The sequence below is a fragment of the Anticarsia gemmatalis genome, chromosome 20 (genome assembly GCF_050436995.1).
Source record: "Anticarsia gemmatalis isolate Benzon Research Colony breed Stoneville strain chromosome 20, ilAntGemm2 primary, whole genome shotgun sequence".
NCBI lineage: Eukaryota > Metazoa > Arthropoda > Insecta > Lepidoptera > Erebidae > Anticarsia > Anticarsia gemmatalis.
This window is the reverse complement of record NC_134764.1, coordinates 3,509,556-3,525,526: the sequence shown is the minus strand read 5'-3', so window position 1 is coordinate 3,525,526 and position 15,971 is coordinate 3,509,556. Positions and strand designations below refer to the sequence as shown.

At 34.2% G+C, this 15,971-nt stretch overlaps 1 protein-coding gene across 2 annotated transcripts in view; it reads right to left on the bottom strand.

Moving 5' to 3' along the window:
• LOC142981702 (small G protein signaling modulator 2-like) overlaps positions 1-15,971 on the bottom strand; it is an 84,880-nt gene that overhangs the window by 16,454 nt on the left and 52,455 nt on the right. For both annotated transcript variants that reach the window (XM_076127775.1, XM_076127776.1), the window contains exons 4-5: positions 15,389-15,552; positions 137-356 (exon numbers count right to left, since the gene is read on the bottom strand). In XM_076127775.1, coding sequence (XP_075983890.1) covers positions 137-356; positions 15,389-15,552 — 384 coding nt within the window. The remainder of the gene's footprint in view (positions 1-136; positions 357-15,388; positions 15,553-15,971) is intronic.

The window sequence follows — 15,971 nt, the reverse complement described above, 5'->3', positions numbered from 1 at the left end:
ATAACGATAGTACGAGTAACGAAGTAAAGTAATTTAAGTTTCAAGATTTCAACTCAATTCTCCGTAATATTTAATTGGGAGATTGGAAAATTCTTACTTTACACTAAACTCATCAATAATATCAAAATGTACCCACCAATTCGTCAGCGGGAGGGTCTGTCCAGAAACAAGCGGGTGCTTTAGCTTTAGAATATTCTAGAGCACACGGCCCAACAAGTAGGGAGCTGAGAATGCTGCCGTAGTCGGGGTCAGCGACTAAGGCGTCTCGCTCGTAATAACGATTAGCGTTGCTCACGAGGTGCTCGATAATCTTCGCTAACTGACGCTCGAACAGTGCTATTCTTATCCAGAGGTATCTACGACAAAAAAGAAAGCATCAGTCTCTTGTAAGTTGTACTTAAAAATAATCCTACGCCTGAATAACGATTAATCAAAGCCCGACGAAAAGTCACTTCCACGTAAGAAAAAGCCAGTCCCTTCGAGAACAAAGTATGCCTTCCAGAAAAACAAACAGCCTTGAGCTACCTCGCAATATATTTCTGTAAGTATAATATGTATCAAGCGTGCTGCGAGGGCAAAAGGCATAAATCTTACGTATTCCAAGCGTGAAGGCACTCAACGAACAGTAATATATTTCCTTTGCTCCAGAAAAAATCAAAAAATTATAAGCAAAAAATATTGGAACTTTCTAGACGCGTGCCAAATTCCCTGGAGACAGCGTTATTAAAGGGAGCGAAAAACAATGGGACAGCAATATTTTTCTTTAGCGTCAGTAGAAATTTTAATGAGTATTTTAATTTCACAACGACTCCAATGAAAACTTCTATAGACTTTTTATGAAAGTAAGACTTTAATATCCAACTATAATAGGTACTGTTTTAGATGTTCTAGAAATCGAGTGCAATATTTAGGTCCTAGAATGTTCGATTCAGGTTCCGAAAAAATGAAATGAAACATAACGCTCCTTATTATATTTAAGTTACGAGCAAACATAAACTGGCAGTAAAGATGGCCACATCAGGAATACCCGACGTTATGAGTATAAAAATCCACTTTATCGTCCGGTACAGCTGAGATAAAGACAATTTCGTCAGCCCAACAGATTGTGCTCTGACCTTGACCTGGGAAGCTGCTCAAAAAAATCTAACGCACCTTCGTTTGGTCACACCTTTTTATTAGTTCAGTTTCTGTGGAGATCATGTAATTGAATTTGAATGTTAATAGGATCAAACAATAGTAAATAAGACTAACATTGTAAATGGCGATACGTGAGTGTATTTCACACACATTTACTTTCTGTAAAACAGGCGTTTTTAATCATAAAGTGATTTTTTTTTATATGTAGTCCTCAATGTTCGATTTATTTTGCTATATAAAAACGCAGTCTAACACCTTACTAAGTAACTAAACATTTAGTCCTATGGAGCTAAAATTTAAATAATGTAGTTTCTTCCTGGTATTGTAAATGATTAAAGTTAATTTCTATTCACTTTCATGGGAGTTCTAAACACATTTTTAGAGTTTATTAAAAATTTACTTACCAATTACTTACTATGAATATTTTTAAAAAGTTATTCAATTCGGTGTTATCAACACCAGATTTAAGACAAACAACGAAAATAATTATGTTCATTTACACATAAAATGACGTCATAAACCAAAAACAATCTCATAAAGAACAAACATAACAAAGGTACGAGTCTTTTATAGGGACTTCAAATAAAATTTGCTTCAAAAGATTGTACCGTCTTGGATAATGGTTTTCATAATATTTTGTTGCTTTTATATACACAAAGGATGCTATAAGGAAAACACATTTCGGCCATTGAAACTCATTCTGCTTCGGTAAAGTCAAAGAAATCGGTTAGAACTGACTAATGGTCAGATTTAATCGATAGTGATACGATTTTTGGGTACATGGGATATGGGATGTTTTATACAGAAGTGATCAAGAATAAAACTAATAAGATACTTGTCAGGTTCAGGGTTGTTCTTTTTTTAAACGAAAGTTGCAAAATGTGGCTTTTTTAAATCACTGCCTTTTTGGCTATGTTAAATGATGCCTACATACATTAATATCACGCCTTTATCCCCTCGGTGGGCTGAGACGAAAGAACGCCACTTGGTACGATGATGATTAGTGGCACTTTTTAAAATAATTCAATTTTATTTCATACTATTACGTTTCTAAACAAATTACTCAAGAAAATTGTAGTAATAGTAAAGTAGTGGGACTAATTGTATTTAGTTCATTAAAACCACTAGACAGCCTTTCAATAAATTACTTTAAGCTTAGTATTAAAATTGTTCGTATTAAAATAGTTCGCTATAAGTGTTTTTGGTCACAAATTAGTTTTAGTGTAAACTAAAAGGTTCTTAAGTAGCACGTTACTTTAGAATAAGTAAATAAAACATTATGCACAAATAATACTCGCATTTATAATAACTGCTTTTCAAATGCCCGGAATATGACTGTCAACATTTTCTAGTAAATATAAATCTTTGTCTATAGTCGTAACATTATATCCTAATGTACAAATATCATTACTACAGTAATTTTAATGTAAAAGCAACGTTAACATTCGAGGAAATGTTGTAATACAAACATGTATTTAGTTATTTGCAACTGCAAGTCGCTTTGGAGTGCATTCATGCGTTAAGGCCTTTGACGAACCCTGATTCTGGCGAGATAGTGTGTACTACGCTTTATACGCATCTACGTTTCGACTAGTGTGTGTTTGGCTGTAATTACTTAGTCATTATCAACATGATATTTCATATTGTGCAATATACATACCATACATGTATTGTATTTTACACAATCTCCCAATCTTAACTAAAGGCATTACTCAGGCTTACTAATATTTCAGATTTTTTTCCAAATCACGATTTTCAGTAGACACGAGCTGTCCCTAGCAATACCCTAAATATTCAGTAGTACGTAACTGATTACCATAACTGTCGAAACGGCATCACCTTTAGATCCTGCCCAATCCTTCGGGGAAATACAAGCGAGATATTATATTACCGATGTATGTATACTGATCCTTTTGACCTTTACATGAAACGGATTCCCGAAGCCTAGACTACTATTTCAGCCAACTTACACAGATACAAGAGTCCGCCATTTACATTTCATTCTATTTGAGTTTTTATGTACAACCGGTATCGCTTGAGCTCTCGTCTTCCATTTCCTTTAACGTATTTGAAGGTATAAACATTACATAGAGGTCTACATAGTTTGGTTCTGAATCGTATTCGAGGCACGTAAACGAATGATTCGGATGGAAAATTGGTGGACTGTTTGCGCTCGGAAGTTAAACATAGTATTGAGGCGAAACATGAAATAAGATAAATTCAATTTTACGAGCATTTTGTTCGGATAGCGCCAATTCACGGGTAGTTTTGCGGATATGTTTATTGCGAGGATGTTATATAAAATTTGAATCTCTATTTTAATGATAATGGTATCACACATGGTACACATTACGCTGATGTAATTTTATACTATGGCTTCATCGCGATTAGTTCTGAATGGAAACAATCAAAGTCTACAGAAGTGTGCTGTTTGCCGTGATAATACTTTCTACGTGGTCAAAACATCCTTACTACGATCAATCCATTAGAATAACCATTAGTTATGTTGTACAGATCTTATAAAAGTCACTCTTTGTAAAAACCACCTAATTCTATTAGTATAGGTGACCACTAAGATAGTTGAGAATAAGGTCAGACGGGGAAAAAATAACTCACTTGTCCGATATGCTACGAGGTGATTACTATCCCGCCGGCCTTTGTTATAACAGGTGTAGCAAATATCCGTCGTACCGCCGAACCTATCGGAGCAAGGCCGTGAGGTTACTTGTCGCAATTATCGATTGTCTCACACAAACCCTGCCCCACTTACATATGTTACAAGTGACGATGTACTTATGACGTGTTTATTTACTGAGATACATTGGAAGAATTGTGTTGTGTCTCGAACTTTCTGATTGACACTTCTTCTTCTTCTTAGCGTGTCGATGGCAAACAAATTATAGTATATTATTAAAACTTAAAATAGTGTGTGACACTTTCTGTCTAGCTATATACTGCCAGCCCAGTATTCAGCTACGTGTACGGCGTTTTCTGTACAGCTCATAAGGTCCTGGTATGAGCAAGAGTCAGGGCACTCACTGTCAACATCTGATTGACACTGACTGTCCTTATATCAAAGAAAAACCTTGATAATAGTATTAGCTGTAGATATGGATATTTTTAAAGCTTTCCCATGATATAACAGAGTTATCGTAAGTCTCTATAGGATCTATTTGCAACGGACATGAAATATCGTCCAGTAAGTTTGACAGTGTAGATTTATATGTATGTATGACTAGTAGACTACAGAACATTACGATAATAATACTTACTAGACAGTGAACATATAAATAGTAATACAACCGTAGCTTAAAGCAAGAGCTTTTTACATGGTTCTTCTCTTAACAAAAACATTTATTTTAAGAAGTGTATGAATATAGTGTAAAGTCTAGATAAGGAATATACATTACACAGTATAATTTTACTTAACAAAACATCTCGCTATAAGAAATTTCGTGCGACATATTTTTATATTCTACAAAAATGTTTACATCATACACCAAAGCTTTTCGGTTACTCAGTTATTTAAGTAACTCTAGAGCTAAAGTTAAAAATCATCTTCCACGAAAACAATTTTAGCTGTTTCCGACGCATAATCATCATACATTTATTATGCTTTAACAAAATTAGTATATATAACACAACAAAATTAGTATAAATAAGAACACGTAAACATTTTTACATCGGTAAAACCTACCAATAATACTCAACAGCATAAAACTCCAAATCTTTGCTTATCTTACTATAAATTCTTTACACATAGTTCTACCAAGCGCTAGAGAGAAGCTTGTATGATTAGTTAGAAATACAAACTGTTCACCAACTAGAAAATATTTTAAAGTATGCGGTGTGGAAACTTTCCGTCCGCGTCGAGTTTACAAGCTTTGTGCTTACATATTGTTATCTTATATTAAACGGGAACTTGCTGATATGTAGTTTATAAACTATCGTATAATATTCCAGCACAAGTTTTGAGATTAATCGTAGTATTATAGTCACGCATGAAGTTTATATCTTAAAAACAAGTGGAGCAGTAATTGTACTACCTTCTACTAAAGCTATGAAATATTATCAACTAAAATATATTTTACGATACAGAATATTTTATTTCAAAAGATGTACTGTGAATACCAACAAGATATTTAATGAATTTACCTGTATAGTAGTCCTAATTAAAAGTTACAGAGCTTTGTAAAAGTAATAAGATCAGGACAAATAATAGAAATAATTAAACTTGGAGATCAAATAAAATCGTGTTACTAACACAAAAACTAGAACTAATTAAATGAATATCAGAATAGACAGTCACATTTTAAGCTAAGTATATAATTAGTACTAAACATAATACACAATTTCAGAGCTCGTTAAGTATTAGTTTTTTCAAATACCACTAAGCGGCCACCCATCTATGAAATGACCTCGCCAATATTAGCTTGACTCACAGATCATTTACCGACGTGAAGCTGGCTACGAAATAAATAACAGGAGAACTTATTCTACTCGAATAAGTATTTGTGGTCAAAGCAAACACTTTTTCTTATTGCGAACGTGAAGTGAAAGGAAATTGATGGCGGCCTATTTATTGTAGAATAAGTAAACTTCCTTATTTCTCTTTGAAACTCATTACGCCCATAAGTAATGGATGACTGAAATAACATTTGTAACTATATTCTGAGGCGCCCATAGCCAGTTGCGCTCACCGGTCGGTAAACGATCTGTGGGTTTAGCAAACCTTGGCGCGGTCATTCCATAGATGGGTGACCGCATAGTGGTATTTGAGCTGGGCGTCTCCGTGCTTCGGAGGGCACGTAAAAAGTCGGTCCCGGTTGTTGTCTACTAAGATAACAGTCGTTAAGCCATGTCAAAGGCCTTACGGGCGGCTTGAACAACTTTGACACTAGGTTGACCACTAACCATACGATATGAATGAATGAATGAACTATATTCTGTTGTTAGATGTTATATGAACTATTATAGATTATTCTTTCGATGGATAATTTTGTTCTGACATACCTAGTGCAAAAAATTACATAAAAAGGTCGACCAGCATTTCACATAAATTTCCAAAATACGAGTTAAAACGAGACTTATCAAAACAGACTTAGCTCCCAATTATTTTTAATTGCTTTATCGGTAATCATAAAAGCTCTCATTCTCGCTAACAAATAATTCGGTTCTGCTAACAAAAATCTAAAAGAAAATTTACAATTTTTTTGCCACACGCCGCTGACCATAGTCTCATACACTTTAAAAAATCGAAATCCAAAATCGGTCGCATGATCATCATCATCACACTGTAAGACTACTACTTGAAACATAGAGACAAGTTAATATTAAAAAAACTAGCATTTTATGAATACGCAGGAATTAAAACATGCATTAATAAAAAGTATTCATACACTATCTGTTATGTAATCTAGAGTTGGTATAGTAGCCTTCCCAGTAATGGATTATTTATTGAATTTATGTAGCAAACTTGTTTAACTTGCGATATTTATCTATGTTACGGTAAAAGGGTAAAGGCCATAATGCCACATTTGTTCGACAGTTTAAATAGCTTACCCTTTCAACTTTGTACGCTGTGTTGGTTATTTAGGATAGGTATCGTTATTTTATAACTTATCACACTTTCTTAGCAACCTAGGACGCAAATTATCCATGCGTTATAGCAGAAGTTTTAAGAAAATTGTGGCATTACGTGTAATTATTCCAGAATCTTTTTCAATTATATTTATCGATAAGCAATTTCTCGAGCTTTTTTAAAGCTTTATTTTAAATATCACTTTTGACACTTACGGCCACCGGCCAACGAAAAAGTCAGTCTATTACTGTAATTTTTTATCTAAAGCGCGATAGAAATAATAAAGTATGCGTCGATTGCTTTTTGAACAAATCTTATAAAATTTGGTCAATTAGCTTTAAAAGCACAAAACGTTTATAAAGTTCCGTGTTAAGTGGCCACTCGAGTGGGCTTCCCGAATTGAAGTACTCATAGGCTCAAAGATAAAGGAAAACTTTTTTGTTCGATCATACACAGGCTTACTGAAGTATTTCAAGTACAGCGAAGAAAAGTATTTTTATTAGAATGAAAGCAATAATATTTCCTCAAATATTCTTTAATGCCTTTTATTGATTTTATTGAATACAATATTTTTACAGGCAAGACAATTTGTTTTAAGATGGTTTCTAGCATTCAAATCAAATATACTAATTGAGTTATTACGACAATAGATGTAACTCTACATATCTACTAATATAAATATAGTCCAACAACTTAGTAGAGATTTGGCATGCACGATTTCTAATATTATGTAGCTCTGTCAAACAGGCTATCGTCAGCTGCATAAACTTACGGATTAGTGGTGTCCTAAATTAAGGATCTGAATATTTCCGTTTAAATTGCATACAAAGGTCTCTACTAAGTAATTGGACTACAAAATAAAGTCTATTTCTATCTCTGGTCTGAAAAGATGAATGATTCACGTGTCAGTAGTTCTTTTGTTTCAGAAACCTTTGTGTCACAAACTATTGTGATCCTTTGATACTGAACAACTAAGTTTCCTCACATATTGTTCACGTACAAGTCCCGCGCATACTTCTTTCTTTATATGAAACTTTTATGTTGACAATACAGGCTTTCTTCATAAACTTTTCGTGTACAGTTACAGAACTTGGTAATAAAGTCTGAGTATGTATTCATTGACCTTTAGAATATAATATATAAGGAATAGGCAATAAATAAGAGAAAATGTCAACAGAAAATTGTATTACATTTTAGAATAGTGAAGGCCAAAAAGATGAATAATCTAGATGACATCAGATTTTGAGATATTCAGCCTTTTTTATCTGCCTAGTAGCGACTCGCCGCTACTTTGTCCAAAAAGTTACTTTTAATCGAAATTTCAACAAATTATACCTTTAAATTTACCTCGGCGATTTTTCTATCTATTGGTGAAAACTACATGAAAATCCATTAGATAGATTTTGAGTTTATATCGAAAAAACTAACAAACTCGGCGAAAGTATCTTATAAATTTATAACGATTGTTGTCTTTACTTTAATAATAACATTTAACAGGCTTACACTGTAGTTTACAAACATCTTTGAACATACATAATAATAGCATCACTCCTTATCCATAAGTTCCTGACGCGAACTTTATACAACTAATCCAACTTGCACAAATTTCATACATCCTGACTTAGTTCTAAACTAATTTCAATGCTGAAATTTAATAAATAGTTTCTAAGCGCGTGTAGAATATGTTAGTGGTGGGACACTATACTTTTAAAGATATTTTTTTGATGAAGAGGTTTCTAGTACTTCTGAATTAGTGTCAATTAGATAATCAGTTCAGTAGGTTAATAACAATTGCTGTACCTGTCAGCTAGGTTACCTAAAACTCATCCAAAGGGGATCGTTTTTTGGATACGTTTTAAACCTTCGCGTGGCTTAAGAAATACTTATATTATACGTAGTTTAATACAATCAAGCCCTTTTACCTTGCTTGACACAGGTTGTACCAGTTGTCGTCGCAAGCGGTCTCATAAAACATTCCCAAAGCTCAATCTTGCAATTTAAACGGCCAATTTGTTGTTTACACGAGATGTTCAAACTACAGTAACTTGCTCGGGTATATTATAACTAAGTTGTGTTCAATTTGACAGATCAATGGCGTTGGAGCGAATAAATGGATTACACGCCGTTTAACTCAATATCCTTTCGAAGGGGATTTCGGAATACATTAAAATATTAAACTACAAGACGTATGTATTACTCTGTAGCGCGATTCTGTTCATCGAGTATGGAAAGTTTGACATTTAAAATGTACTGACAAAATAGTTCCTGCGATGGACGCTAGCGGCGCTGGTCTTATTTTCATACAATTTTTGTCAATGACTAGCTGGTTATCACTAGTCGACAGTGGTAGACAATCGAGCGACTCATATAACATTTTTGGTTTAATTTTCGCTCATAAGTTGCTATAATTTGTTATTATATTACGAAGCTGGTATCTTATTACAAAGCTAAAGAACATTATGAAAGCTAAACAGCACCTAAGCAGTGAATCCGCTATTAAATATTACTTACGCTTTACATCACCATGTTATGCATAAGTAAAAGTTACAAGCAAGCAAAACGTGCTAACGCTAATATGAAAAGTGGTTCCTTCTGTTAGATTTCATGGCGGATTACTGACGACATGTTAAACAAGATTGCACATGCGACCGCTCTTTGGTCACGTAAGCTAAAGGAACGAGAAAGGAGCCACCTTGACCCACTTGTCTTGAAGCTTGGAATAAAGCGATGGAAAAATAACACGTGTGACCGGCCAGACAGGCAGAAAGGAAATTGCTATAGTCTGTGATAAATCTCAACTGTTCTGCAAATACCTAATGGTTGTTTAAGAGCAGATAGTATTTCTTTACCCTATTTAATTGTTAGTACAAGTCGTATTTGGATGTTTTTGGGTATGACAGGCACATTATTTAAAAGGCTTTTTACCATCATGCTACAGAAACAAAGTGAGCTGGAAAAATTAATTACAGGTTAATTTTTGCAAGGCCTTTAGCCAATAGAATGCTATGACGGCGTCATATGGAAACCCAAACTACGAAAGTATAATATTTACTTAAAACATTGCTATACAAAGATACTGTATAGTAGTAGCAGAAACGCAGAAAAATAAAGATAGATCGTTGGCCGTGTTTCGAGAGAACGATCAAATATTCTGTGAAGTTTTTCTAAGCCTGATGGAAAGACAGCAATATCTGCAACGTTATATTTTTCACATTTTGTTATAAAATTTCACAAGCGAGTGAAGGCAACTCGATGTAACATTCTAGACATGTGCAATGTAGACGGGCTACACGACGTGAGGCGACGAATGTCACAGCTACTTGTGAATAAAGAATGGAGACTAATTTTATTTAAATAAAGTCGTTATAATGTAGGTTAGCAGTGAAAAATGTGTGATGATTCGGTCTTAACTTAGTACTAATTTCGTAAGTATAGTAACGTCTCAATAAGTCACAATCAATAGACAATTTTAAACGAAAAAATCGTGATATTTGAATAAGTTATTGTATTAGGGTCTTTAACTCAAATGAATCAATTATTCTTAATAGAATTTAACATATTAACTCAGCACACATAAGTCGTAAGCGATAGTCTTTTTAAATAGGACGTATGAATGCGAATGCAGCGAAAGACATTTATAGGGATCGTAGCAAGTTGCGTACTTTGGCCTCTGCCTACCGTTTAATATGATGTAATGTAAATAAACCTAGTTTACCTACGCTTTATGATATAGGCTTGGCATAGTATTTAAGTATAGAAAGACTTCCATATACCATATTACCACAGCAATAATACCCACAACGGATGCAATATTCTTACAATACACAAGAGTTTTATAAACATTTTCCTCTCAGCTACTCGATACTGAAGACATTGCGTTAACTTTACGAGCGTAAACCTATAAAGTTTACGTCGTAGTCTTCCTTAAGACATAAGCTTTCCAATCATGAAAAGGTTATGAGAGTCTCATATATCGAATATATTGTTTACCGTATTTCTAAAAGGAAAATTGTACTGGTCTTGTCACTACATATTACAAAACCAAATCACTTGCCGCGTCTGCCTGTCCGTCTGTTCGCGATTCGAATATATTTCATACGGTTTTCACTCACGAGGACCAGTTTCGTGTATAATTTATTAAGGTTTTGTGTAAATTTTCTGAATTACAGCGATAATAATTAATAAAAATGTCAAAGTAATTGTCGATTGGAAAAAATAACTGCCGTATCCACTAGCATTGAAGTAAAAATCACTTATTCATGTCTAAGAGTGACCCTAGTATAAAAGTCCAATTCGGACGAGTGAAGTGTTATTGAATTTCTCAATCATGAAAATATTAAGTAGCAGTCTAGGCTAAGGACTGTATAATAATTTTAAGAAAATAGAGTCTTCAATGTTGTACCTTCTTATGATATTTGAATGTTATAAATTTAACCCATTACTGTCCCACTGCTGGGCAAGGGTCTCCTCCCGTAATGAGGGAGGGGTTAGGCCTTGAGTCCACCACGCTGGCCAAGTGCGGGTTGGGGACTTATTTGTTAAATGTTACTAAACATTTTTGCTCATTTTCCGAGTAGGTAATGTTACAAAGACACGATGTGAAATACACCTTTAAAATTTTAACCGGTCAAAAGACACTATACATATTATAATTATCTATCAGTAGCGTGCCGCCTATAATTCCTCTTGTAAGTTCACATTTTAAAAAACGCAAAGAAAAACAATGCATCCGACAAATCTAATAAAGCAACACAGCCATATTGAATTCCACAATTCGATGTTTATCATTAGAATATATTTCCATCAAACCCGATGTGCATAATTCCAGTACAAATTATAAGATGGATTAAATTGTCTAGATGTTCCGCAAAACCGGGACAAATCCATTTGTTGGAATCCTGTTCGCCACAAGCGAGGGCCTTTATTAATGGCATTAATTTAAATGAATAATCGTCCTCCATTTATTTGTTCGTGAGCGATTTTTCTGCAATCCATACTGATATTATGTAAATGGATTAGGTTTTTATGGCAGAAAAGAAGCCGTTTTTTGTGGAGCTACTGAATCTTTTTCAGTTATTATAAATTGGTTAGTACGTTTATGTCTCGTAATAAATAGGTGTCCATTTCAGTAGACAATAGGGCTATATAAACGGACAATATTCTTTACGCTATTTATCAGTATTCTGACAATTCACTAATTCGCATCATTGCCAACGTATATTTAAATGTGTGTTACAACTTACGTAACAGATTTTTTTGAAGAAATCGTACTGAGATCATTATTATTTGAATAGCTCAGACCTTTCCATACAACCTCTCGAGTTTACCCTTTGACATTCAATTACAGATACACCAGCAGCAGCTGATGATCGACATTCATATTAAACGCTAATATAACAGGTGGGACCATCTGGAATAGTATTGTCATCATCACTACGAGATTTGATTTTCTACATTATATTATTCATGGTGTATATTATAAAAGCTCTAAAAAGAAAAAAAAATACAGCGTATTAGTTAGCAGGATTGCAATACTTTTAATGCGGAGCTAGCTGGCTTTGTTAATTAGTAATAATTATTTCTAAGGATTGTTGGTGATATAAAGTAACCAATAATAAATAAGCGATAGTATGTGCAATGTGATATTACGTATAATTAATAAATATCTATGTATATTGTTATTTAATTCAAGAATACGAGTGGAAAACTAGTCAAATAGGATTTTATTTTGATGGGCTACGAGAACACTTACACTTACTTACGAGAACGGTTACACGTAAGTACGGCTTACGATTTTAAGCTGAAATCGTAACCAAGAAGAAACCAAGTTGCTCATTTTCCGTCCTAAAATACGTTATGTACCTCGTATATAATATTATTACACAAAAGTATAAACCTTCTTAGCTAATTAAGACATTATTATTTCAGTGTAGGCGCACTGCTTACAGTGACAAGGGTAAAATCCCTCAGCTAAGGCGCTAAACGGACGGAACCTATTTAAAATTTAATACAAACGCCTTAAATTAAGTTTGAGGCTTAAACAGGTACTTTGAAGAATAATGTCGGTCGCTTAACTATAAAAAAATGAATAGAGTGGATTTTATTTAATTAAAATGTACGACTTACCCTAACGATTGATGAAAGACATTGTAAGATTTATGATTACTTTCAGGAGGAAACTTTATTTTGATGAAATGATAATAGACAATCCGTAAGTGAGATTTTTCAGCCCTTCAAATCGCAAAACTGCACCTGTCATTAGACGTCAAAAAGTATTTTGTTTTTAATCTTTACAGTCCCACTGCAAGGGCAAGGGCCTCCTTCTCCCGAACCTGGGAGGGTATTTTTTATTAAACGTTGAAGCATTTTAATGTAGATATTCTAAATGAATATTTAAAAAGGTCCACCCTGTATCCTTGGTGTCATATTACACTTGACAGTAATACGGGCCGCTTTCTCGCATCGCACCTGCCAACATGTCCATATTTAATAACGATAGCCATTTTTACAATATTATATTTTACTTACTGGAAAATGTAATAAGATTTTTCGTTCATAAAATGCTCAACGAGTGACAAACTACTTTATTTGTAAATAAAGTAAAAAAGAATTAGGCTCGCTGGTTCACGCTTGAACCACACTTAGAGTATGCTGTAATTATTGCAGGGCCACTGCCCATCGGCAATCTTTTGTCTTTACAAATAAAGTCCTCTGTGATAGTAAAGAAAGGTTAAAATTACTTCAAGAGCTCTATTATTCTCAAGTGGTAGAACTCAAGCTTTGTAAAATCGCTAGTCTCACATTTATCAGTAATAGACTAACCACTAAAATATTACTTAGATCTATTTCCAGTTCTGTGCAGTGTGACTTCTAAGAATCGGAATAGTGGCACAAATTAACTAATTCAAAGTAACTTCCGAGCTCGACCGTGATTGTTGACATTAAGAAGAACTTGTTAAACTAACTTAATAGATGGGAACTATAAAATTACTTTATTGCCTATCTCTGAATATAGATTTCTATAAGTTTTTAGTGGTAAGAAAAATGCTTAAAGAGGAAAAAATCGCACATACATATACGAGTATATCCATTTCACGATTTATTTATTATCAAATGTTATTTTATACTCAAATAATTTCTATAAAATTATACTACTTCGTATAAAAAGTAAAGTTTAATAAATAGTAATGAAGAGCCATATTCGTATTACAAAGTAATCGATGTAAAGAAACTCACGGTTTCATAATTCAATTGACACTGAACTGAAAGAAATTTTACTTCAATGTTCCGTAAAACTTCTCAGTAAATACTCTTTTCAGACGAGTAACTATTGAATTCCTTTAATAGAATCGGCTTTTAGACTCAGCACTGTCTGAAACCTACAGACGATTAATATCCGTAACGATTCTAGCCATTGAGAGAATCTTTCTTGAGAAAAATATCAATCTTTTAAGTGCGTCATATGATACGATTCATAAATTCGGCCACAGACCTACATAGATATATGTTCTGGTCCGATTAAAGTGCCGTCGGGGGCGGAAAAAAATATTGATTGCATACATTTTATATGATTTCGTTCACATTGACCTATGTTCGGAGTAACCTAGTCATAAATGTTGAATGAGTGTGATCGGTTTTCCAACCTTGTTACTTAGCAACTCGAAAACAAAAAGCTTTACTTTTTCTAACTTTTGTAAAGTTACTGCACGACCCTTGTCTGAAATTACTTTTGACTCTAAACGATAATGAGAATACATAACTACATCACGTTATACCCGAAGGTATGAGCAGAGGTGTATGAAGCACACTCTCGTTTTGTCATTTACAATGTTAGTCCCATGTAAAAGGTTAGGTAGCTAAACCCCGGGCACCATGAGAGACATTCTGTTATAGTCGTACTTAATACGAAAAAAACTAATAGCATCTTGCCCGATCCGGGATTCAAACCCGCGACCACACAATCAGCTGACATATAGACTACTGTCTAACAGAGGGGGTAAAAAAATGGGTTAGGACGATAATATACTACATTAGAGAACTCTATTAATGACTGTTAGAAAATACAGTAGTTTCGTAACTTTCGCCGTTAAGATCCCCTAATTTCAATTTACAAATTAACGATCTAACTTCGAGTAAATAAATGACCCGAAACTTTTATCAGACGTCTCATTGATTAAGTACTAGTCACGGGTAAAGCCGAAATTTATTCGAAGGTTTTAGGTAGCCCTGAGGCGAGGGTATACAAAATAAAGAACATAGATACATACTATAGAAAATGAGTTGCTTTTTGCCAACATTTAGTAGCAATATATACGCTTTTTGGCACCATTTGGTATGCGGTTATCGTCGCGGCCGATCGATAGATGGGCGATTTGCGAAGTGCTACAGAGAACTTAAAGTTGGTGCAGGTTTCTGGCAATTTATAAACCTAAGTTAGTCAAGACAAATAAGGTACCTGGGTCAAATATATATCCAGCCAAAAAATATGGCCACATAAAATTATTCCAAACCGTCACTTGGACGAGCAGGGCCCTGGAGAGGCTGACAAATAGGTACGCCGTTCTGATACATCCGACACTAGCGACAATTCATTAGATGACGTTGGCCATATTTGACACACGTACCTTACATTCAATACTTTAACACGGAATAAAAAAAATAACTAAATACCTGGATTGTGGTGGAGAGTTTGACAGCAAAGAGCCAGATCCTCTCTTGCACAATGGAGGCCTAGGAACTGAAGGTCGACGCTCCACTCCCGATGCTGAACGTGTGGCCGGAGCCCCTTCCGCAGCCAGCACCCTGGCTGATACCAGAGCAGCCTCAGGACAATGCTAGAACAAAAACACAACGAATAAAACATTTGAAAGAATTACTCTCAAAGGACGCTGATATAAGGTAGGTTAATTTAGAAACGTACATTTTATGTGCCTTTTTATTAAAAGCGGTAAACTCCACAGGGACAGGGGCGACGTTATCTTGTGTCGTTTCCGCTGTACGCATTTATAATAAAAGGTACATTTGTAAATTAATATGATTAACTGCACAATAAAGTAAATAAAATAAAAATGTTATCAAAACAATATTGTAATTAAACACGACGCTCATAAAAAAAACAAAAGAGCATCGAAACTTTATTCTTTTTAAAATCTTAGTAATGTAGAAACAAGCCAGTATAAAAATTAAGTAAATGATTAACAAAAAAGGTTTAATGTTCTTTTAATTTACTTTTTTTTTTCAATTTACTTATTTG